Consider the following 24,831-nt stretch of genomic DNA (forward strand, 5'->3'; position numbering starts at 1 on the left):
CAAAAGTTTAAAAAATAGAAAAAGCTGATAGAAGATCTAGAAAGGATGTGGAAGGTGAAGGAAGGCATGGTCCCCCTGTGGAAAAGGGGCTGTATATATTCAGACTCCAAAGAGGCTTTAGCAGATTTCAGGGACAAGATCTCCGACTTTTGTCCTTAAAAAGTGCAGAACTATGGTGATAAATGCTAAGGAAATCTATCCAGTTTGTCGATTATGCTGGAAAAACGAATTTCCTGGAGGATTTTAGTAGCCAATTACCTTGTTGTAACCCTTTAACAACCCAGTTGGAGGTCATTTAGATTTTAATTCATCTACTAATGCAAATCCATCAATATTTTTGCTGTTAGTTAAGTTAATGTCTTGGCTTTGTTTATTCCAGTTTATAACCTTAGCGTTAGTTTTAAGCAGCTCATATTTACAGATGTAGTTTACAGCGTTGTCCTTTTGTGTGACCTTGAAATGGCTGTGTGTGAGTCTCTACTAAATGCAGCACTTAACACAAAACGGGAGGCTGCAGATCTCTTACTTTTATGGGCGAAGTGCTGATGCAGTAATCTCCAGGAGACCAGATCTAATATTTGTCGATCGTGCATTAACACTCTGATATGAGTGTATTTGAGCCTAAAAAGCAAAAATTTATATATATTTTTATTAACTTGGTGTTCTTTTTAATTGGCACAATTTTCAATAAACAGTGGAAATTTGTTGATTTAGTTCAAAATGATTTAGTGAGTTTTCAAAAGGCCAATTTTACCTTTAGTCCAGACACTTATAGTCTGTATCAGATAAAATTGCAGTATAGCAATTTCTTGAGTGGCGGAGAAATTAAATGTGACCAAAATAAATCCAATGAAATCATAAAATATTCTCTGGAGACATTTAGGAAACTAGGACTAACAGAAACTGCCCTGAACCCTCATACTATGTTCCACCAGCCTCAATCACACGATCACATTAAATGAAAAGTCTAAGTAAACGTTCACATGTGCCTGTTTTTTCACGCCTGCGTTCAGAAGTCTAGCGTTCACGTGGGCTCTACATGCAAAACGCACAACCATTGAATGCACATTGAAAGTTAAACCAGTTGAACTTTGATCAATCAGGGACATATGAAGTGTGGCGTCCCTTTTCATTCACAGAAGTGAATGAAAAGGCCTGGAGGAGAAATTAATAATTGTGGTTTGTTCCCGTCCGCAATTACAGTATTTGACACCAAGTTTTTCATATATCAGCGTACAGCTGATATATTTGTGAAAGAAAAAGCTTGGAGCAATATTTGCAAGATTTACAAAGCTTCAACATTTAATAATAATAATAAACTTTTTTTGTATAGCACTTTTCAAGATAAAACTCACAAAGTGCTTCACAGTAAAACACGATAAAACAGTAAAACAGAATGTAAAAAAGAATTAAGAAAAAGCAATTTTAAAAAGATAGGTTTTTAGCTGCTTTTTAAAAGAAAACACTGAGTCTGGAGATGTGAGGCTGAGAGGAAGGGAGTTCCAGAGGGATGGAGCCACTGCTGCAAAGGCTCTGTCACCTTTAGTTTTTAACCGGGTTCTCTTAACCACCAGCAGACCCTGGTCACATGATCTCAGCGACCTCCTGGGGGGTGTACCAAGCCTCTTCCAACTGTGAAAACGTATGCTAGTATTGGGTATTATTATTTATTTAGATAGTACTGGGTAGCAACAGTCCATTGTGAATACCAAAAGGTACCTACACTGCGGCCGCGTGTGGCGTGTTCAAGAACAGGCTAGATGCGATTTTATGAATGCACATTCAGCCGGTGGTGTTTACATAGCGGACAAGCAGGGAGCCGCAAGGAAAGGATTCTTCTACTTTAGTTTTTTTATTTTACTGTTTACTATCACTTGTCTGCCGCCTACAATGGGTTGAGGCTTGGTGCGCAAAGTCAATGCGGTGCAAATCCTGCTAACCTTACTTCCGGATTTTATTTTCACAGCTCTGTTCCTATAAATGTACATCATGGTGTTTTAAAATTCTGGCAAGGCAGAAAAAGCGCAATAATTAATTTCTCCTTTGTGATCATGTTCACAATAGTTAGCACTTTTGTGTTTTGAAAAGGCGTTACCTACACGCCACTACCAAGTCCCTGATTGGTCACATTGGTGCACGTTTAGCGCATTCAAGAACGAGTGTCACATGCCTGGTGTGAACGTAGCATCAGAGATCCAAGCAGCCGCTTCAAAAAGATGTAAAGGTTGTGCTGATTCTTTTAACTTTAGTGCAATTTTGTGTTTCCAGAAAAAATTAGGAGAGCTGATTTCAGCGAAAACCATAATCATTACCTCAAAGGGTATAGTTTTAATCTTTCATAATATTTTAGTCTGAAACAGCTGCCCATGAAGTACTAACAGCGATAGTGCCACAAAGGATGTACCAGGACTCCATGTGTACTAGCCCCCACATTTCTGTTTGACTGCACCACTGTGGTTGTGTTTGACAAAAACAAGAAAATATGCAGTAATGTCTTTAAATATTTATCAAGCAACAGCAGGCTGAAGGACATCCAAGTCAGTGAGATGTTTGATTTTCAGACACATAGACACACATGCGTGAACTCAAAGAAACCAGCACTCGCTCTCTCTGTCTATGTTCCTGCGGTGCCGCAGTGTCCTGTGTGGAGAGGCGGGAGAAGCTCTTCCTGCTCAGGTGGGTAAGAAACTTGATGTTTGCTGCAGTAACACTTTGAAACCACCTGCTGCTTGACGGACAAGTTGGTAACATCTGCGCTCCTGTCCTGTATGTGTGGCAGGTGCACACGGCAGGAAATCTCCTGAACCACTCTGCTGCATTTCCCTTCCAGACTTTCCTGAAAGTTTTTTTATGGTTTCCTATGGCTAAAATTGTATTATTAAGGAGGAGACCGACAATATTTAAATATTCTTCTTTTTTTCCCACGTTTGATCTATTTTCAAAGTGTTCCCATTGGTCAAAATAAAAAAAAAACTGCGTCGTTTTCTAAGACATAGTTTCTCCAGAGTGGCAGGAGTTCATTAGAAATTTACCTTCAAGTTGTGGGTGGAGACATTTGCCCACATTATTGTGGGGTTCCCGCCCACAACTCAAAGGTAACACATTGTGTCATATTGTGGGGTTGTAGCTTCAGTGAGGATGCAGAGTTGTATTCTTAGATTTTAAAAGAGGACTTTAGTCACAAACACACCACCCTCAGCAATGCGTTTGCAAGAGATCACTTTGACTGAAAAGTCTATGTAAACATGCATTTTGTGCTTACGCATTCATAACTCCTGTGGTCACGCATGTGCAAGTTTGTGCGACTGTTTTCGCGTTCAACATGTGTGGCTATTGAATGCACGTTGCGAGTAAAACCAGGTCAAATTTTGACCAATCAGGGGCTCGGATTTGGTAGTGATGTAGGTAAGGCGTTCCTTTTCATTCCCGAAAATGCCAACCATGCAAATATTGATCATGGAGAAGAAATTAAATATTGTGGTTTGTGCTCAGCCGGAATAAAATGACACCAAGTCTGTCATATACTGGAATAGAGATGTGAAAGTGAAAACCTGGAGCAAGTATCGGGAGATTTGCGCCGCTTGGACATTTCCCACCAAGCGTCTTCACCTCTCTAGATGGTGGACATGTGCTAGTAAACAGTAGCAAAAGAAAAAGGAAGAGAAGCCCCTCCCTGCTTGTCCACTGTAAACACCCTGGGCTGAAATATGTTAATGAAAACAAACATTAACACATAGGTTTGTAAAGAGCTGTGCTAGAAAAAAATGAAAAATTAAGCTGGAAGAGTTCCCGCTCACAGAGATAAAAGGAAAAAGGTTTTGTAAACTGGTGTCAGATAAATGAGGGACGGCTCAAGATTTTTCAACAGCATTTCATGTGTAGGAGCGGATCCCACTCACTCACTCAGTCACACACGCCCACACCTACACATACTCAAACTGAGTACAAATGCATAACCTATTAAGCAAACTTGCCCACGCTTCTGAGAAGAGAAAACACAAGTACTCGGGCGAACCCAGATGACACATCCAGACCTCCCACATCTCTGAGAAAACCTTCTAAAAAGGCTTCAGATGGAAAGCTGCAACACTTCGAAAATGAATCGCCACATCACCCACAACCTCGCTTGCTCCTCTGACAGACAACAGAAAAGCAGACTCACGTCCCAGCATGCACTGCATGCACAAGTGACCTGTGCCCTAACAGAAAGACTTGAGTTTATTTACAGAGATTTTTCTGTAACTATCTAATTCCATTTTCAATTTAAGTTTTTATAGTTTTGTTTTTTCTCAGTGTGTTTTTTTATGTCCAAATCCCCTTTAATGTTCACTTTGTAACAAATTAGTGCTGAAATGTTTGACTAATGGGAAGAAAAAAGGACCTTTCAAGTGCGTCAGCTGCAAATATGAAGAGATGGCATTCTGTGCCTTTTCCTCCTGGAAAACTTTATCACACAGATCTCGACACTCTCTCTATGGCTCTGTGTCATCTGCTTCGTTGTGCAACAGCATCAGCGTTTCTCTGCTGCCAAAACTCCCAGCAAACACAAGTGCAAACCGTTGGAGTGCTGCTGATGGAGAGCAATAAAACACAAAAGATTCTTTTGTCAACATAGCAATCCAATTTTAAACTTTAGCTGAAATGGCAAAAAAAAGTCTGCGAGCCTTCACTTGTCTTCATTTTTTTATCGTTTATTTAGTATCTTCGGGATTATTTCTATTTATAAATGCTCTTCAGTTTTTTGAGAGAAAGCCACTCATGTTCCACCACACCTGAAAAATATTATACTATGAGCGGTGCAGTCACTTTGCAGTAAAAAGCAGCAGCAGGACACACACTGCACCATTACATGCAAAGAAACACACACACACAAATCTATTTTTGGGGTTCCAGACTGCAGGGAGTTAACGATAAAGCCGTCGCTTTGAGTGATACACACGAGAAGGCCAGGGGTGAGACCAAATGCTCAAATCTTCTACACCTGCCATTTTACATTGCTATTGATCTTTTGGCTGGGACACAGCACAGCATCGATCCTCACAAAACAAGAAGAACATCACGTGTGCCACCGGGGTCCATGCAGCTGCACAGATTGGCCGGCAGAACCTGCAGATGTGCACGGGCAAAAGAAGAAAGACAGATGACGGATTGCTGCAGACACCTGAGTGGATGTAAAATGAATCTCAAATTCAATGCTTGACTGCCTGTCTCTGTCCCTTTATGTGAATAGAAAGTTCTCCAGGGTATCAATTTTTTCTCTATAAGAAAAAAATAAAAAAAACTGGTGCACGAAGCAATCTATATTCAGAAAGCACTTTTAGTTTATAGAAGGGGGGCACTTCTGAAAAAAGAAGAGGAAGGCCAACATATGCAGGAGTCACTATAAGATGCAGAGGACTTGAATGTAATGTAATGCTAATGGATCATTATTTAAAAAAAAATCTCGTGATGATGGCCTTTTTGACTATAAAGCAAGCGGGGAAATGCAAGCTTCCCTGTGGAGCTGAACAGATTGAAGTGATAAATATTAATTATAGGGGTTGTGAGGGGGGGAGGCAAACGGACATTGGAGGGGTACAACACCTGTGGATCCAGGTGAATGAATGAGAAGCGACGAGGAAGACGGTGTTACAAAAAAAAAATTCCGCATGTGCAGGTAGATTTCTCATCAGCTTCTCCTCTCCTCCTCCTGCAGGGGCTCGCTCAGCTGGGCCAGCAGAAGCCGCGTGAAACGCGCCGCGTGCAAAGTCGCACATGCACGGCATGATGCAAGCAGCACCCCATCCCCTCCGACACTCACCAAAGTTTGCTGGTACTGCAGCGTCCGCTCCTCGGGCTTGTCCTTCACCATTGCAGCAGCGTTCCCCTCTAAAACCACGAGACTGTCAGGAGCGCAGTTCTGCAGCAGTTAGTGGCCGCCGGAGGAGCGCGCGGCCGCCTGACATTACATGTCACATGTGCGGTGTGTAACAGGTCTCCCGCGTGGAGAAGATGACCATCAGTGTGATGATGTGTGTGAGTGAGTGTCCAGATGAGAGTAGGTACGGCCGGCTGGAGCCCTGCAGCTGCAGCTTTGAATGCGAAACGCCACCTCCCTCCCAGCTGGCGCCTCTCTGTGGAGGAGGTTATGGACCTGCACGAGCTTCAGTCTGTTAGTAACTATTAAATTACAGGTGAAGACATACTTTATGGTGATATTAATGCTTTATCTTATCTTCCTGTGAGTCAGATTGATCTTTAAGGGAAGTCTTGACAGAAATTCACAAGTTTTCTGTGTGTTTCTGATCTAAAAGTCAGACTTGTTTTTAGTTAATTTTACTCATCTTCTCTCAGATTTTGCATCATTTACCACAAGGCAAATACCATACTAAAGCACATGTATTAAAGAATAAAAAGAAAAGTTAAATTGAGTGTAAATGTAAACTTTTGTTCAAGGACTTTTTTTAATTGAGTTTTGCATCACTTTATAGTTAATTTACAATGTATTTATTTATACCTTTACTTGTTTTTATAGCTAAAATTATTCTTGTAATTACACATTGTTATCTTATTTTCTGTTGTGCGGTGTTTTCATGTGCTGCACTATTATGGATAAATTTTAAAACAAGGATCAGACGGGATTGGTAAGGTCCAGATCTGGACTGAGTGCTTTTATTTTAGTAAGAAAACACAATTTATGTTGGAGTTGAGCTTTTTCATCATCATCATCATCCTCTTCCTCCTCCTCCTCCTCCTCATCATTATTATTATTATTATTGTCTTAATTATTATTATTATTGACAAATTTCCTCCTATAAGAGAATGTTTTAACTAAGGAACAAACCAAAATGCATGTTTCAGCACTGAAAGATGAATTTCTCCAATAATAATGGTACAAGAAGGAAGATCATGTACATTTTAGCAGAGTTTCAAACCAATGACCTTCTAACTAAAATTCAATCCACCAGAACTTCCACTTTGGACATTTGAGTGGGAAGGAGTTTCACTCATTCCTTGGCAAACAAATGTGGAGGTGTTAAGGGGAACGGCTGCACAGCTCTTAAAACAATGAGCTGTAAAAAAAACAAAATAAAACAGGTTAAAAGAAATATTTAAGAATTCGTTTTTAATTGTTTGCATCTTAATCTAAAAAAAACAGAACTCCAAGTTAAAATTTCCGATAAAATTTTATATTTTCCTCCTTTTGATGCAAACTGAGCCAAAAAGATAGTAACTCACTGACTTTCTGATACATGGCAGCTGTGAACAGGTCAAGTCAATAGATTAAAAGACCTGAAAATACTGATTCTTTTTTGTAAACTTTACATTTACTGAGATATTTTATCGTCTAAAACTTTGTCTTTCAGACTTTCTTCCTTTTTTAGAGTTAAACTAACAGTTAATACAGGAACTTCATGTTTTATGATATGCAGAAAAAAATCTGGACAGACACAACATTTATTGAAAGTTAAGTTTTAATGCTTTTAAAAGTGTTATGCTACGATTGATGTTGAGTAAAATTACCCAAATTATTTCTTACAAACAAAACAAAAAATTAAACCCTCAATGTCCTTAAACAGACAGGACTGATTCGCAAGTTTTAAGCAAGTTTGAAGTTGCTGCTATAGACTCATGAGAAGCTGGTGGAGAAAATAATGGAGCAACAAAGGGAAAGTTGATCATAGCTGTTGTATGAAGGTTTGGTTTGCACATTAAGGTTCCTTTAAAGACTGCATAGTCAAACTACTGACCAAAAAGCATGGGGAAATGTTTCAAACTAGAGAGCAATCTTCAAACTAGAACAATTTAATTACTTGATGGAAACTTTTCGGCACTGTTTACCATAAATCTGGAGAAGAAGGAATAAATCTTGCTAGTTTGCCACCCTAGTCAGCAGGAAACCACATTGATTGCTCTGTGATATTCTGAGACTAATTTGTTTCATTTTCTTCGAACCTGCACAACCAAAAAAGCAAGACTGACTGTTGGTACCAGAAAGACCTGGGAGAAAAAAAATCTATGGTGGGAGAGATAAAGTTCATGTGCCATAACGTTCCTGCAATAATTCCAAAACAATCTGAATAAAACACAAGAGCCCGGTTTTTGCAATAACACAGAGTCTTACGGCTGTCCCATTTGGCTGACTAGAATCATGTGAAAAATCTTCTTTTAAATCTTCTTTTCTTTTATAATTTTTTTTTCTTTTCTTTGTTTGAACATGTGTGCACGTTTTGGTACAGAAGTACACCGAATGCCAGAATAAACTACATAAAGTACAATTTAAAGGCTAAAGTCTTTTTCTTTTCAGCAGTCATTCTACCAAAAATAAAAAAGTCGGAAGAATAGTACATATTTCAAATTTAGTTGTAATGAGTGAAAGTTAAAACTGTTTTTCCAACCAAACCTTTCAAGCACCATGAGTACTCTGATGCACAATCAACTTTGCATCATTTGGACTTTATATTTTATGGCCACCAGAAAAACAAACATGTATTTGTTTGACACAAAATTTGAGGACATTTACGACTCTGATTGACAAAAAAAAAAGCAAAATAAATGTATGCTTGAGTCCTGATGAGCAACTAAGATATCATATTTCTGTAGCTAAAGCTTCTTTATTATGTGTGACAGGTAAAACTATGTTTTAAATGTTTTTCACATATAAAGCTCAGAAGGACCATCCTTTTCATATCTTATTCACCGTCCCGCATTTCCCCGACAGAGAACTTCCGTGAAAAGAGGATTCCTTTTTAGAGTTTCCAAAAGCAGAACTGGAGGCAGATGTTTTACCTTTCAGGCTTCTCTGAGTCAGCTTTGGATTCAGTTTGGGATGTGGACATACTCTCTAAAGTTAGACTGAATGTCTGTAGATAATCCAGTATTTTTGTGCTTTCATTCCCTCTGCCATCTTACTTAACCCAAACCAGATCAGGCAGATGCCTGCCGTTGAAGTCTAGTTCTAAAGGAGGAGGTCAGGAGGTCCGACTCTTCCAGACCACTTTCAGTATATGGAAATGCACTCAACAACTCTAAATATGTGATCTAGTACCGTAGTTAAATAATAAAAGTTTTACATTTTGGAATATTTTTAATCCTTTATCATTACTGTAACTGATTGAAGTCATGCACAAGCTCTTTACAACAAAATTTACAACTTTACTGGTCGGTAAATCTTTGATGTCTCTATAGAGCAACATTTCAAATTGATTTAAAGGCAACAAGTTTAATTGTTTATGTTTTGAACCAAAAAAAAGTCAGTTTTCAGATTTAGATTTCTTTTACTTTAACCCGTAAAAACCCATGGTGACATCCAAAAGAAAAAGATCAGAAATGTGTTCTGTGGTGCTCTTAGACTATGCTATATCTCACATAATAGTCATTTAAATGAGTCTTGGTTCTTATGGGTTAAGATATTCGAAAGTTTCATAAGTAAAAGCCTTGTAGGTAAAAAAAAAAGTTTTCAAAAACAACTAAGGAAGTGAGTCATTTTTAAATGGTAGACACCAAGGTCACTTGTGGTACTTTTCGGATTAAAATCTCAATTTACTTTAAGGTCAATCCTGTGTGACTGTTGATCAAACATTCAGCATCAGGCTGCAGCTGATTGACTGAAGGCAAAAGAAGCAGTGAAAAAAACAAGAGCACAAGAATAAACCAGGACCTCAGAGACCACTAAATGACACACAAGCTCAAACATGTTTTCGCAAGGATGTAGTTATTTATGAAAATGCATGGACACACGGGTCTGCAAAGTCTTTTAGCCACTAAGTGTCACCGCCTTGATCACATTAGAAGCTGGCAGCCACAGGTATGCAGAACCATGAGGACTGGAGGCTCCGCAGCCCTGAGAAGCAACACAGTGACCCACATCTAAAAACCTCCATGGGATTCAGATCTCATTTCCTGTATCATTATATCTGATAAACATGAAATGGGAGATAATGTTTTGGTTTATTTTAGACTTAAAATGAAAACTAAAAGACTAAATTAGTCCTTGGTGCGTTTTACCAGACAGACAGACAGCATAAGGACCTTGAGTCACTCCAGCGAATCAATCACATGTTTGACCACCTATGCCTCTATTTTTATAATAGAAGTTTCTTGCGGCAGCAAGAGTAAAATATAAAAACTGTCAAAAAATAGCATCTAAAAGAAACCTAAATAACAGAAAATATACTCAATATCTGTATTGGACCTTCATTTGCCATTTGTCCTTGAGCCGGATCTGGACAAAGTTCGGGGGATCCACGATGTGATTGTGAAAGAAAAAGGCAGAAAGAGACAGAATTTGCCAGCACGCAGTGTACTCACCGTTTTTGACAGGAGCTGTTTTTTTTATAGCCTCCTCCTCGGGTTAGGGATGGAGAGTCGTCAGCTGCGTCCCTCCATTGCGCCTCAGCAGAATCTTGAATGGAAAAAAGAGGCGCACAGCCACAGGTTGCAGCGCTCACTTACAGAATCAAACGCTATGTGAGCGGATAACAACCGGCCGTCACACAGCTCTCCAAAGTGGGGACGCCTCACTCAATTGATCCCGCAGACTGGCCTGTTGCTGATGCGCAATCCATCCATGCAGCCCGATTCCAAAGTTGTCAGCGCGGCGCGTAATTACCGGTTAAGCGCCTGCGAAGCTGTGCACAGCGGGGAACGCGGCTCCTGCGCGTCTGTGGAGACCATGACTTGAGCGACAGTCTGAGAGCGCGGTTGCATGAGTCAAACAAACTCTGTGATAGGATGATACAGCCTCTTCATCGGCTCCCGTGGAGGTGGGAGGGAGACAGTGGGGTACCGGGTGTCGTGTCCGTGATGCAATGCGGGTACCATCAGTGCGGCCCGCAGTCTTCTCCAAATGTGCAAAGGCTCCGGCGATCCGGTCATTATGCGCGGAGGCGCGGCGCACATTCGTCTTAATTGGCCGCAGACGGAATTATCTGCAGAAAAATGAAAACACTCTGAAGGAGAAAGTGGTGTTTAATGTTTCTGCTCTGTCTCTTCGTCTGTCTCCCCCCCCGTTTGCATGTGCCAGCACACAGACGCATCACGGGTCCATTAGTCGTCCTGCGTCTCGCCAGGCGCAACAGGAACGGAGGAAAGGAAGACTTGACTAGCGCTTTTTTGAAAATGGGGATCATGGTGCATGCCCTCAATCTTCCCTCGCCCTTCTTGTCGTTTTGACAGCTTTTAAACCCAATTGAGTTGCAGCCATTGCGTCCTCCAGCTGCGATCCCCCTCAAAAACAAAAAAAAAAAGAAAAAAAAGCTTGTTGTCCTGTCAAGGAAAATATCTTTATCTAAAGTCTGCAAATATGAGGTTACATATTTGGCCCTTAGAATAAAACTGTCACGTACAGGTTACAATTTTTTTGTGTCTTTACTGAGATGTTTCTTCATTCTTGCTGATAGATACATCTTATTTGTCATTTTCAAACGTTAAATGAAATTAAAACATTCGTACCTAAAAACCTACTACTAAAAAATAGTTAATATATTCAACTACACAAAAAGTGCCTAAAATGTGTTAAAAAAAACCCAGAACAAAACATTTTTAAACGTAAGCTGCTGTTTATTTTTGGACAGAAAACAAACCAGTAAAAATAACTAAAAAGCGAAAATGCTTAAACATTGACTGACATGACGCCATCTTTGTGGGAGTGTAATATTTTAACAATTTAATTCACATCTGTGGTTAATTATAAGATTCATCGTTAATTTTGGTTCCGTAGATGTTTGGATCCAATTCACTAACCTAAAATGGATCCAGGACATCTTTAGACAAAACCTCAACCAGAGTGACTTTGAGATAATTACCTGGATACTGAACAGAGCAATGGAAGTTTTCCAGATTCCTTATATTTCTAGCAAGATAATCAATTGTCCATCAAATGTGTGTACAAACAACCAGGTAAACAAGAATTAATGGCAAATCCATTCACATTTTTGTATCACATAGTTCAGTCCACTGTTGTTTTTCCACATCAAAACAATACAAACAGAACATTATTAGAACATTCAGTGTTTCCACACATTGGACTGTAATAATGGCCATTACGTGTGTTGCCGCTCTAATGCACTTGGTTATTTTTACGCTGTAGTAAAATAAACCCACCATGCCTCAATCCAAATGGTATTTTCCAATATGGATATATCTTTCTTTTAATGATTTCAAAATTGTATAGGTCAACTAAATTAACAACTTGCCTCAGAAAGATCAATTGGGTTACATCGTAGGAATATAAATCAATTAAATCAATTAACGTGTAAATGTTCTTTCATAATGTTTAATAATTAATCTCTAGTCACAAATATGAGTTCCGACCCGGATAAGAATGGAAAAAAGTGCTGCTGATATCACTTATTTCTCATTCTCAGTGTGAAACACTTTATGTGTGCCGACTAGAGAAGTTGGACAGCCTCCTGCTCTCAGGCTAGATAACACTTGCACTTCCCACTACTGAATGAGAAGGTGGGAAATCAAGTGGGGAGACAAAAAAGAACACGCAGCTCCTTTCCATGAGGCACTGTAACACTGAGGGCATTCTCCACCTGGCACATTCCAGGATTAACCTAATGTGGGCTCACCAGGAGAAGCTGAGCTGGACATGGCTTTGAGCAGTGAGTACTCACCCTCAAACTGTTGCTGGACTTGTCATAAACTGGCTTGTAGATCCACAGCTAAGTGTTTTTCTATGAGTTCATCCAGGTCTCCTGCTGCTCTGGATGGTTGCCTGTAAGGTGTGGGACACTGAGGCTAAACCCATAGCTTTTGTGTGCAACAGAGCTGCCAGGAGAGCATTGAACATTGTGGCAGAGCTGGAGGGTGCACTGGTGAGGGAAGAAATGTACCTTTTCTTAACTTTGAGATCATTTTTGGCAAAACGTATGTGTTTCTCATGAGTCTTTTTTGATTCTTACCATAACTCATCCACAAGCCTGTTGGTTGCCTGGCTATTGTCCCGGTTCTGCTTCCTTTCAGAGTGTGTGCGCTGACTTGATGACCCTTTCCTCTCCAGTTCTGCTTCCCTGCACTGGACTTCATGCTGCAACATGGGGAGAAAAATCTGTATGTCTTTAAATTTGTTATCTGCAGTGGAATATTTACCAGTTCTTGAGTTTGTGCTCTATCAGACAAGATTAGCTAAATATTTCCCTTTATGACACATTTTGTGTTTTTGTGTGTTGTTACAGGAGCTGGAAAAAAGAGAAGATATTGTTGTGTCATTGAAGCTTCTTTCTGAGAATATAAGAACTATAAGAAACTCAACACAATCTGAATGTGGAACTTTATTGCTGCAGAGATTAGAGAACAACATCAGAAACTATTTGCTCATAATCACAAATCTTCAGCTGAATGTAAGAACAATTAAAACAAGCTATTATGTGGAGCACCTAAAAACTATATTTTTGATTGCAAATATTTAGATGTCTGACATGCATGACACAGTTTTATTTGGGGGTTTTTACTTTCTGTCTTTTTTTCTTAAATTAATTCTGTTTCTAACATGCAATACTTATCTTCCCGCTTTAAGAAAAAAAACATCTGAAGGTTTTTTTGTCATGAAAAAAAATTCTAATATAATTTCACAGCACACGTTTATAAGCTACTATTTTTGATTTCCACTTTATTATGATGCGCTAACAACTTTTTCCAGTGGCTGAATTTCCTGGTTTCTCATAAAAGTACGACTTTCTGGAATATCCCCTCCCTGGAAGTGATGATGTTTAGTTGTGTGACTTCTAAGCTTCCTTCCTGGGAATGTGACAGAGATAATATTGCATAGTTTCCCAGTGAGACAGTCCTTCTAAAAAGTCACGAGTAAAAGATGTTGCTTATCCCAAAACACATGTATTGCAAAAGGGGTGCATTTAATTTCATTTTTGTGCATAATGTCTTAACATGACCTTTGATTTTTTCAGGTTTATGTGTTTTGCCTGTCATCAGCCTCAGCTCTTCCTGTTTTTTGTTTGGACCAGCAGGGGTCAGTGCTTCCTCCATCATTGTCTTGTGTTCCCCAAAGCACCCAGAGTCTGAGAAGAGTCTTGGAGAGCTACAACCAGTTGATCACTGGCAAACTGGAGAGTTTCACTCTCACGTTGGGAGACAGATGCACCTCTCAGTGACACAGAAACAGCTATTTTCCCCTGTCTTCAGTTCCAAGATGTTCATAGAAGTTAAATAAGAACTGGTTTCTGTTCTCTAATATTAAAGTTTGATCAGACCATCTAATTTTAGCTTTTTGTACCAAATTTATTTTAGCTTATATTTTTTGACACACATGCCTATAAACATTCATTAAGTGACACTACATATTGCACTTTACTGGGTTGTTTTCAAACGCCACTATTTATTATTATATTACTTCTATATTTAAGCTTATATTGTATTCTAGATATGTATTTGTTCTTCCCACCTTTTTAAAAATACATGTTTCATAAGTATTTGCCTATTCATTTTCTTAAGTATTTTTTTGTAATTGTATCAGAGGCTAAAGCTACACTTTGAATCATAAGGACTGAAAATAAGTACACATTGTTACATGTCATATATTTGAAATTGTTTTGAATTTATAGACAAAAATCGATTTTTCTAAATAAATATCCTATTTTTTGAGGTGTTTTCAGTTGTTTTTGTGGTTAGTTAATTTATATTTCAATTTTATTTGGATAGCCCAATATCACAACATCAGTCCTCTCAATGGGCTTTTGTGTGGATACATGTAGGGTAAAACATTAGATAAAAAGGATCATGAATACATACAATTCAATAGAAAAATTCTAAACTAAACTAACTAAACTAAACTGGACATCCCTGTCCTTAGACCCTCCTACGCAGTTAGGTGACCCACTGGATTTATGGTGAACCTTCCAACGTCTCATTTCCTTTTGCTTTAAACCTGTTTTTTTCTGTATTATTAAACAATAACAATAATAGAAAGAATAACAAATTGCAGAAATAAGTACTCAATAAAAATTAAGTGTAGACACATATAGCCTAAAAACAATTAAAAATGACACAAAATTTGTTTGCAATTTGTGCAATTACGCAACATTTTGCATTATTTAAAGGTTTGACTTTCTTTTAGTCAATTCAGTAACAAGTTTCATTGTAATGATCGAATTATTTCCTGAAATCCATTAATTCTGGACATGTTTTTCTAAGTCTGGGACTTCTGCATTTAGTATTCTAAAATTTGGTGTGCAAAAATAATTAAATGTTTTGTTTCTTTTCCACATTTTACCTTAAAGGGAAAACCTACATGTTTTTTTGAATCAATGTTTTATTTATGTATATAAATGTACACATAAACATATTGCAAACTGAAACCGATAGATACATTTGGGAAAAAAATGCCCATTAGTCCCCTATTGGGTTTTCCTAACACTGATGACGCAAATGACGTCATGGTTTAATTGGTTGAGGTCTCACCTGCAGGTGCAGGTGGAGGGGTTTGAGTTTACCGCCCCGGGTCAGTGCTACAGTGAACTGAGTCAACGACTTCTTCATGATTTTAAATGACCACGTTAGTCTTCTTTTCTTTCAAATCGAGCGGCAGAATCGCAAAGAATGACAGAAAAAACACCTTTGTTGCACCACGGCCGGAACTCCGGATCCGGTCCAGATCCGCAGGTGTCCGACCTGACCGGGCTCCAGGGGGGCAGAGTGGCCGGGCGTCCGGCGGGCCCGAAGCTCGGAGTCATGTTTGGAGTGGTCATCCCAACCCTGCTGTCCATGTTCAGCGTCGTCGTGTTTTTACGCGTGGGTGTGTGTCACGGACAAACGAAACCAGAAATGATTGGAAAATTACTTCTTGGAAAAGCTGACCTGGAATTACAGGATTTGTCTTTAATTCCTTAATTTTTTTATTTTTTAGCTTCCTTAATACTTCTTTTTACCATTCATTTTTAAAGATTTTATTGCACTTTAAGTTGCAAAATGATTAATTTTACGTTTCAAATTGAAGCACAAGTAAAACAAATTAAATTAAGATTTCAACTTCACACCTGTAATATGCTTATTTTTCCTAATAAGGGTTCCTGGTAGATTTTCTTTTTTCTTACAGTTGGACAATGAAGTTATCATTAAAAATCCTTTATTGTGCTTAAACTCAAATAGCTTGAATGAAATGACTTGAATATATCAATGTTTTTAAAATATCTATTATGAATTTATGGAATTCTTTCTTGCAGGATTTGTTGTGGGTCAAGCTGGACTGTACCACTCCATTGCCATGTTTATGGTGGCGTACTTCATCATTACAATGACTGTTCTTTCTGTTTGTGCCATCTCTACCAACGGGGCTTTACATGCTGGAGGCGCTTATTGTATCCTTGACGAGACAAAAGTAGCTGTTTTGTGTGATTTTTTTCTTATTGTTTCCTTCTGTTTTTCCTTGTGCTGTCATTTTCGGAGACATTCTTTCATTTTGATTCCCAGACATGATCAGTCGAGCCCTGGGCCCTGAGTTTGGAGGCAGCATTGGAATTATGTTTTTCCTTGCCAGCGTGTGTGCATGTGCTCTTTACATTTTGGGTTTGGTTGAGGCCATCATGACTACTTTTGGAGTACCAGAGGGTAAAGTCCAGTACAATGTCAGATATCTTTGCATGAGTGCTTTAAAGCAGTACTTTCTTCTGACTGTCTCACAGAAGATGCTGCGGTTGCTGCTGGTCATCAGGTGTTGCCATCGGGGTACTGGTGGTGTCTGCTTTACGGCACCATTCTGCTTTTTCTGTGCTTCATTGTCTGCTTGGTGAGACCTGCATATTTTACTCTAAAAAAAGTTTTTTTTATGTCTAGTTTTGGATTATTTTGTCATTTTTGGTCGTCTTCACAGCTGAGAAAAAAAAGCTTTGGCATGTTCTTTTAAATAATGTTTTAAAATCATATTGGAGGTGAAATCCTTCACCTTCAGCCTCAGAGTTGCTAAGTTAAGAAAAAAAGAGTCAACTCTGAGTGGAAATTATAAATTATTATAAAAAATGACAATAATTCATAAGTGGCTATTCCATTTTTGTTTGATGTTAATATTCAAACAACGAGGTGAATCCAGAATTTAGATTTAAATTTATCATCCTGTAATTTATTTTAGACATGACTTCATTTCAAAATAAAATTTATTTAAAATATGAAAGAAAAGAATCTGAAAGACCCACTTCACTTATGTTTTGATCTATTGTAAATGCGTTCCCAGGGGTGTTTTAATTATGATTATCCATTTTTATTTTATTTTAGGTGCTCCATCAAAAAACTGCCCCAATAATATCTGACACAAAAACATATTGAAAATATTAGATTTTGAACCTAACATATTGTTAAAGAATGTTGATGGTTATAAGCTTGAAATAAATTTTTTTGTGTTTTTACATTAAAGGTAACGATGGTTGTCTACTATAGCAACAATGGTAGACTTCAAAGACTGTTTTCAGAAGTAGAAATAGTGTCTAAATATTCTCTGAAAGGGTATTTACCAGATATTATAAAGAATGAATGTACGCTGTTTACTTAAAACTGTAACTTGTCTTTTTAGGTGGGAGCTCACATCTACGCCAAAGCCACTTTCTTGATTTTCATCATAGTCATGGCAGTCCTGGCTTCTGTGTTCATTAGTTTCTTTGTTCTGGAGCCCACTGTGGTGATTCTACCAGATACTTTTCATGTTAACAACACCAGCCCAGCCACTGCTAATTACACTGGCGTCAGGCTCCGCACTCTGGAGGGCAATCTATTCTGTAAGTGTCCTTAGCTATTATTGGTCAAAATGAATCTGTCTGCTCTCTTAGAAGGAAGGGCTGAGGCAAAAATATTGTCTTGAAGCATATTTCATTTCCAAACTACGGGGGCCCTGAAAAACATAGTTAAATTTGAAAAAGCAAAATTAATAATAAAAGACATTACATTTTAGAAATTAAAATGAGAGAGACTGAAACATTTAAAAAAAAAAAACGTTAAATTTTTGAAAAAGAGGGAAAGCAGAAGGATGTTTTGCCTGCACTCTGGTAAAGAGTTGATTGAGAAACCACCAAACCTTTGCAGTGGCTGTAGCCAGAAGCTGGAAGATATTTCCAAATAACTTCCAGCTGAAAAGGTGAACAAACATCATCCAATCAGTCATGTCCCAAATACTTACCTTTTCCTGTTTATGTATTTGGTTAAATTTCTCTTTGATTTCTGGAAACGTTTCCTTTTTATATTTTTTAAAAATCACGTTTTGGTTTCTGGTATTTTGTTTAGATTTCTGAAATGGAATGGTTTTTATTATTATTATTATTTTTTTTTTTTTTTTTTTTTGATCTTTAATGGGCCTTTTCTTTTAGTGATTCGTTGATGTGATTTGTACTTCAGGGCCACCATACTAAACAGACAAATAATGCCTTTTCAGTTGTATAAATTATTTTCCTTCTTTAAGCTCATTACACGGTGGACTACACCACCGGTGACCTGATGAGTTTCGCCACTGTGTTTGCTGTCTTGTTTAACGGCTGCACTGGGATCATGGCCGGATCAAACATGTCAGGTATGACCTGAGAGAACTTGGGATGCAATACTGTAATTTTTACGAAACATTAGACACGTGTGTTCAAGTCTAAATTTATGAGAAAGCTTAAATATTTTGGGGATTTTCACTAATGTGTTGCATCATAATCCAATATTTTCTTTTGTCTGGACACCTTCGTATCGGATGTCACTGTCTGACAATATTGACTTTTTTCCCCCGTAATTTAAAACATCAGAAAAGTTGTGGATTCTGGAAAATTACATTCCATCAGTTGCTTTTTTAAAAATCAACTTTGGCAGACAGTCAGTGTAGTTCTAAAATATTCCATTTTAATAAGTGTGAACTTCTGGCTTTTGTTATCCAGGTGACCTAAAAAACCCCAGCTATTCCATCCCGAGAGGAACGCTTGCAGCCGTTCTCGCAACTTTCATTATATACAATCTCATTAGTCTGCTGTCTGCGCTGACCTGTGACCGGTGAGACGCAACACAAATGCACATAAAACACACAAACATATCATCAGGGGGCTGGAAATGTCTTTGTAAATGCCACAATAAGAGACTGACATTCGCTGACTTTTATTGGTTTATCTTCTAAAGTGAATCTTAAATTGGATTTTTTTTTTTTCTTTCACTAATCACACAGTTACCTTCTCCAAAGAGACTACAGTTTTCTGGGAGATATTAATGTATGGCCGCCAATGGTGACAGTTGGAATCTACTCCTCTGCCATGTCTGCTGCAATGAGTAGCCTCATAGGAGCTTCCAGGATCTTGTACGCTCTATCAAAAGACAACTTATTTGGTGAGATTTTTCTTGGAATCTATTACTTTTCAATTTGTGTGATTAGGACTAAAAAAAGCACAGACTTTTGTCTAATTTGCCAATTTGACTAGGAAGATACTGAAGTATTACTAGGCCACCCAGGAGAAATGATCTCCCTAGTGTGTCTATGGTCTGTGTCCTGCTGATTGGACATAGCTGTAACGCCTTACTTGGACAGCATCTGAGTGGCATTTTTGCCAAACAAACTCAACTGGCTCTTCTCACTGTGGAGGAGTGCCACATCTATGAGTTTTCCCAGATGGCTAATCTTTGCTCCCTGTAGCTAAGAGAAATTCCAGCTACTCTGCAAAGGAAGCTCATAAGATCTACAATCAGATTAATTCTGTAAACCACAGCTAATGGCTGTTGGTGAGAACGTAAACTGACAGGCACATCAAAAGCCTTGTCCTGAGATGCTGCTCTCTCTTGACTCTGTAGACTGGTTCAAGGGCAGCATAGCTGTGGATGCTGCACCAATCCATCGTAAACATATGTAAACAGCCATAAATAATACGTCAATGGATTCTTAATCAGAAATGATCAAAACGTGACAGACTAGGTAATGTTGGTTTAAGGAGACATCAGTGCCAAACCTTATCAACAAAACTTTTAAAGTCTCACTCAGATCATCTTTTCATCTATTTTCAAAGCATTCCCAGTGGTCTTTCAATTACGATGATGCCGTTTTTAGGCAAAATCAAATGACCTGTGTCTTTTTCTATGACATAGTTTCTGCAGAGCGGCAGTAGTTCTTTAGAAATTTGCCTTTGAGTTGTGGGCGGAGCTATTGGTAAGTTGTAAGCCCCTCCCCCATTTCCCATCACAATCTGTTCAAACGCTTTCCCACTAGCTTACAGCCCTTCACACCCTTATCACAATATTGGCAGTGTGATCAAAATGGCGAGCAATTTCTATCCAGCCGCACAGTTTTGATCCAGATGCAAGGTCAAGGAGAATGAAGACGTAGATTGATCTATTTGCCTGCAAGTGAATGCATCAGAATGGAGAGGAGCAGGAAGCTTGTGGCTTTCTGATTGTAGCTCCTGACTCAAATCTATTTGAATAAAGAAACATTCAAATGCAGTTTTAAGCTTAATTTTCTGAATATATATATATATATATAATACCCCAGAAGAAAAATGCCACAAGGACATGTTTAAAATACTAAGAACGATTTTTTTGGAGTGGCTCTTTAAACATGCTCCTATATTGGATTGTTAAGAAAATCTGAACTGATTGGAGCAGGAAGGTAAAACGTGATTATTCCAGTAGGTTCTTCCTTTATTCCGATATTTTACATTATGATTGAGGCAAAGCAGTTGATCTAAAAACAGGGGAAAAAAATGCTTCTTTGTTTAATTATTCAGCCATCTGCATATATGTGATTTTTGTAAGATGTTAAAAGCTTGTTTTGAGCTTAATGTCTCATTGTCCTTGTAGGGATATGTTCATTTGGAAGGCATCACTTTGCAGATGGCAGTTCTGACTTTCTATGAAGGAAAAAGTCCTTTCATTGTGCATTTGGCTTCAAAAGTGCAGAATGACTCACTTGTTTGTCTGATTTGGTGTTTGTGAGTAATAGTTTTCTCTTCAGGAGGCCATATTTTGCTTTTAGAAATCAAATACATTTACTCACATATACATATCCTGACTAGGATTACATTTTATCCTAGTCTAAAAAAGGTTTATTAAAAGGAATGTGGGGAGAGTACGTTCAAAAACTCACAAGTGTCGCAAACCTGAACTTCCACCTTTAGGCCATGCCTGCTCAAAGTCAACTTTATTTGTAGAACACCTCAAAGTGCTTACATAAAAATACATTTTTTTTTTTAAAACAGTAAAAATAGCAGTCATAAAAGAAGCCCCTTAACACACATGCACCTTGTACAAGACAAACAGGGAAAAATGGTCCATAAAATCAAATTAAAACATGCTGAAATGTAAAAATCACAGAAAAGCTAAGCTATAGAGATGTTTTTTCTTAAATTCCTCCAAAGTGGATGAAGCCCTCACATCCGTTCCACAGGTGAGGCCCACAGTGCTGGAATGTGGCCTTGCCGTGCAATTTTGTTGTTTACATTTTTAAAATGTTTAGTTGAAAAAAGTCATCAAATATTTTGTTAATTCTTACATCATTTTAGGTGTATTTTTGGCACTTGCAAAGAAAACCGCTCGGAGTGGGAACCCCTGGGTGTCTGTGCTCATTTCGTGGCTCTTCGTACAGGTGAGGCGCTGTTGAAGGCGTGGCCTGACAGTCCTTCATGCACAAATGTGATTTCCTTTAAAACTGTATGTGCACAAAGAGGTCAACGCTATTTCTTTATTGAAATGGTAAATGTGTTGACAATATAATCAACACATAGTACAGAACAGATTACAATTGGAGATTAAATAGGAAATGGTTTGTAAATTATGTGCAGGCCAATGTGGATTTTTTATACTTTTACAGAAGTGACAGGCTGGAACATTACAGAATATTGACCACAAACACTTTAAACATATTGAATGATCATCCACTTTTAGATGTTGATAGGCTTTTTATTGTTGAAGGCAGGCAGAGCTGAATGTTTTCTTGTTATTTATTTCTTCCGTTCAGTCTTGCCTCTTGGATTTGGTGCTCTTAACATTTTTTTTGTTAGGTAAATCATTTGGTTCTTATTTTTTATTAGTACTTTAAATCATTTTCCATTTTTCTTCCACTAGGTGGTGCTATTTGCTGGAAAATTGAACACCATAGCTGGCATTGTCACCATCTTTTTCTTGTTGGTTTATGCTGCTGTGAACCTGGCTTGTTTGGCCCTTGAATGGGCTTCTGCACCAAACTTCAGGTATGGCGGACAATAGCAATTCTCTCTTTTGGGGGAATGTGTTTCACCTTAGAACTTTTTTTTTTGGTCTTGATCCCTCATTTGTAGACCCTCATTCCGCTTTTTTACGTGGCATACCTGCACTCTTGGCATCCTTGGCTGTCTGGTCATGATGTTCTTGATCAGTCCCATTTACGCTTTTGCCAGCATAGTCTTCATGTTGCTCCTCTTGATGCTTATACACTACCTGGGGCCATGCAGCAACTGGGGCTACATAAGCCAAGCTCTTATTTTTCATCAGGTATATGATAAATTTACCTACATTCCTAACTATTAGTAGGAATTTTTGAATGACTCACTCATTTTTCCTGCTGCAGGTGCGCAAGTATCTGCTGATGCTGGATGCTCGAAAGGACCACGTGAAGTTCTGGAGGCTGCAGGTGCTGCTGATGGTTGCAAATCCTCGCAGCAGCACGCGCCTCATGACTTTTGTTAATGACCTGAAAAAAAGTGGTCTCTATGTGCTGGGACACGTAAAGCTGGGATCCCTTGGTGAGAATCATTGAAACTCGGGAGGCTTCTGTGTTTAAAACATGACTTCAGATTTCAGATGCAGATATTTTAACAGGAGCAACGTTTATGTTCGATGAATTATAATTTTCACTCCTTGGTACTCAAATCAATTTAACTTTTCTTTGGTGGGAAAAAAGGGGCATTTGCAAATAGAATGAAAGTAATAAGAGACGTTGTGGACCTAATTGTGTTTATGTGATTGTGCAGATGGCTTGCCTTCTGACCCACTGCAGAGCTATTACGACTCCTGGCTGTCTTTAGTGGATCATTTGAAAATTAAGGCATTTGTAAACTTCACTCTGGCCGACTCGGTCAGACATGGAGTCCGGAATCTGCTTTTCATTTCTGGCTTTGGTAGGACAATATGAAAATATTATCATTCATTTTTCTCCATAGTTTGTTGACACAAAATATCTCCTGGTTTCTAGGCGGAATGAGGCCAAACACCCTTATCTTAGGCTTCTATGATGACTGCATCCCTCAAGATAACTTGTGCAGTGACCTGCTCTTGTCTGATGAAGGAGTAGATGCGGTCTGTCCGATTATAAATTCTGGGCAGCATCTTTCTCCGTTTTTCCCTGATGTACGAGGTGCTGAAGAACCCAAAGAGCTGAGGGAAGAAGAATATGTGTCCATCATTGCAGATGCTCTCAAAATGGGAAAGAATGTGATTCTGGCTCGTTATTTTAACCAGTTTGATCGGCAAGAAGTGCTGGGTTTAGGGAAAGGGTTTAGAGATCACCAAAAGGTAAAAGGGCCATTCATTGATGTATGGCCTCTGAATCTGCTTCAGCCTGGCAGCCTTGGATACGTCAACATCTCCTCATTATTCCTGCTGCAGCTGGCCTCCGTGCTCCAAGAGGTCCGTGCCTGGAAACAAGCCAGTCTCCGCCTGTTCTTGTGTGTGGAGGCTGGTGGCAGGCTGCAAGAAGAAGAAGAATTGAGGCTTCGGAGTATGCTAAAAGAGTTGCGAATATCAGCTCAAGTGCAGAAGGTGGCTTGGGATAATGTTGTGAGACTGCACTGGCAAAGAAGAGGTGGGGAGGAAGATCTGGTGGAGTACCCACAGACTGATGAAGAGAGGCTGAGGCGGCAAAGTGATAAGGATGACTCTGTTCAGACCCGCCTCAGTGACGCTTCGCCCACGCCAGATGAGTACATTTGCGCCGTTAACAGTCTAATATTCCGGCACAGCTCTCCTCAAACTGCTGTGCGTTTCCTGCATTTGCCCCACCCCCCATCGGATGCACGCCGCTATCGTGTCTACCTGCATCAGGTGGACTTGTTGAGTAGGGACCTTGGCCCGACTTTGCTCATCCATGGAATTACTCCTGTCGTCACAACGGATTTGTAGATTATCAGAATCAAACTATCCCCATTTTTATGTGCGTTTGTCACCGGATTTCAACTACGGTTAATCCCACATTTAACATTGATCCTGGTTATATTTGCACATTTTATAAAATGAAAGGAAATTGACAAAAAGTTCTGAGCTGACCCATTGAGAAACTTTACAATTTTACTTTTTAAAATAATAAATAAAAGGTTTGTCAGAAGTTGATCAAAAAATGTCTTGAGGTTCTTCTGTAGTTTAGGAATTGTCACGTTTGATGACAATTATCCAAAAGAAAGTCAATGATATAACCGCACAGCTATGGGAAGAAATTATTTTTAAAAATGTATTCAAAATGTTTTTTTCTTGACATATCTGTGACGTATGTTGCTTGATTTGAGAAGAATTTGATTCGTTTTGCAGAGTACTGACACCCGCCCACACACTCCTGAACAGCATGCAGGATGGTGTGTTGTCACAGATGGAGGCAGGGTTTGGCGCCATCCAAAAACCTTGGCTGCCTAGCATGTTAGCATGTTTCTTATGCTTTTCATGCTCCAACATTAAGTAAAAATCACAAAGAAGCAACAATTATCAGAAGGCACTTGTGTCAAAGGTCTCTTTCATCTTGAGCGGCCATCAGTAGAGGAAGAATGGAGTTAGCCAAGAATTTGCATGAATGCTGATGTAGGAAAAATACTGAACTGTAAGAAAATAAATTGGTCTTTAAATGCTTGAATGGTGTTTGTGATTGCAATTTCTTTTAAAAAAAGTGTTTTGAGCACTTTCAAATGCATTTGATTCAAGCTGCACTTATAATAT

At 38.7% G+C, this 24,831-nt stretch overlaps 3 protein-coding genes across 10 annotated transcripts in view; 2 read left to right on the top strand and 1 right to left on the bottom strand.

Annotated features, from left to right (window-relative positions):
- The window catches only part of LOC101160845 (chloride channel protein 2), a 55,142-nt gene extending 43,932 nt beyond the window's left edge, over positions 1-11,210 (bottom strand). For 2 of the 4 annotated variants that reach the window (XM_011486859.3, XM_020711091.2), the window contains exon 1: positions 5,801-6,119. In XM_011486859.3, coding sequence (XP_011485161.2) covers positions 5,801-5,851 — 51 coding nt within the window. In that variant the 5' untranslated portion in view covers positions 5,852-6,119. Of the gene's footprint in view, positions 1-5,800; positions 6,120-10,290 lie in introns of those variants that run through there. The other 2 variants (XM_011486858.3, XM_020711092.2) reach the window with 2 other exon arrangements.
- Positions 11,211-12,373: 1,163 nt separating this feature from the next.
- Positions 12,374-14,207, top strand: LOC110016899. Of its 4 annotated transcripts, none has more exons than XM_020711096.2 (5): positions 12,374-12,590; positions 12,670-12,803; positions 12,952-13,038; positions 13,164-13,328; positions 13,950-14,207. In XM_020711096.2, the coding sequence occupies exons 1-5, from the start codon at positions 12,578-12,580 to the stop codon at positions 14,094-14,096; spliced, it is 546 nt and encodes a 181-aa protein (XP_020566755.1). In that variant the 5' UTR covers positions 12,374-12,577; the 3' UTR covers positions 14,097-14,207. The 4 variants fall into 4 exon arrangements, with proteins under 4 accessions (XP_020566755.1, XP_020566753.1, XP_020566754.1 ...); XM_020711094.2 differs by having other exon boundaries at positions 12,376-12,590; positions 13,893-14,207; XM_020711095.2 differs by having other exon boundaries at positions 12,380-12,590; positions 12,679-12,803; positions 13,893-14,207.
- An 893-nt stretch (positions 14,208-15,100) lies between these two features.
- On the top strand, positions 15,101-24,748 carry LOC101161090 (solute carrier family 12 member 9). 2 transcript variants are annotated; one of them, XM_023965406.1, is made up of 15 exons: positions 15,101-15,736; positions 16,164-16,298; positions 16,411-16,548; positions 16,623-16,726; positions 17,504-17,705; positions 18,383-18,490; positions 18,837-18,948; positions 19,118-19,275; positions 21,438-21,520; positions 22,000-22,124; positions 22,212-22,404; positions 22,481-22,655; positions 22,884-23,030; positions 23,105-23,424; positions 23,518-24,748. In XM_023965406.1, exons 1-15 carry the CDS (start codon positions 15,541-15,543, stop codon positions 24,028-24,030), a joined length of 2,709 nt encoding a protein of 902 aa, XP_023821174.1. In that variant the 5' UTR covers positions 15,101-15,540; the 3' UTR covers positions 24,031-24,748. The 2 variants fall into 2 exon arrangements, with proteins under 2 accessions (XP_023821174.1, XP_023821173.1); XM_023965405.1 differs by having other exon boundaries at positions 15,102-15,736; positions 23,105-24,748.
- The last annotated feature ends 83 nt before the right edge of the window (positions 24,749-24,831 follow it).

This window comes from Oryzias latipes, chromosome 17 (assembly GCF_002234675.1).
Source record: "Oryzias latipes chromosome 17, ASM223467v1".
Taxonomy (NCBI): Eukaryota; Metazoa; Chordata; class Actinopteri; order Beloniformes; family Adrianichthyidae; genus Oryzias; species Oryzias latipes.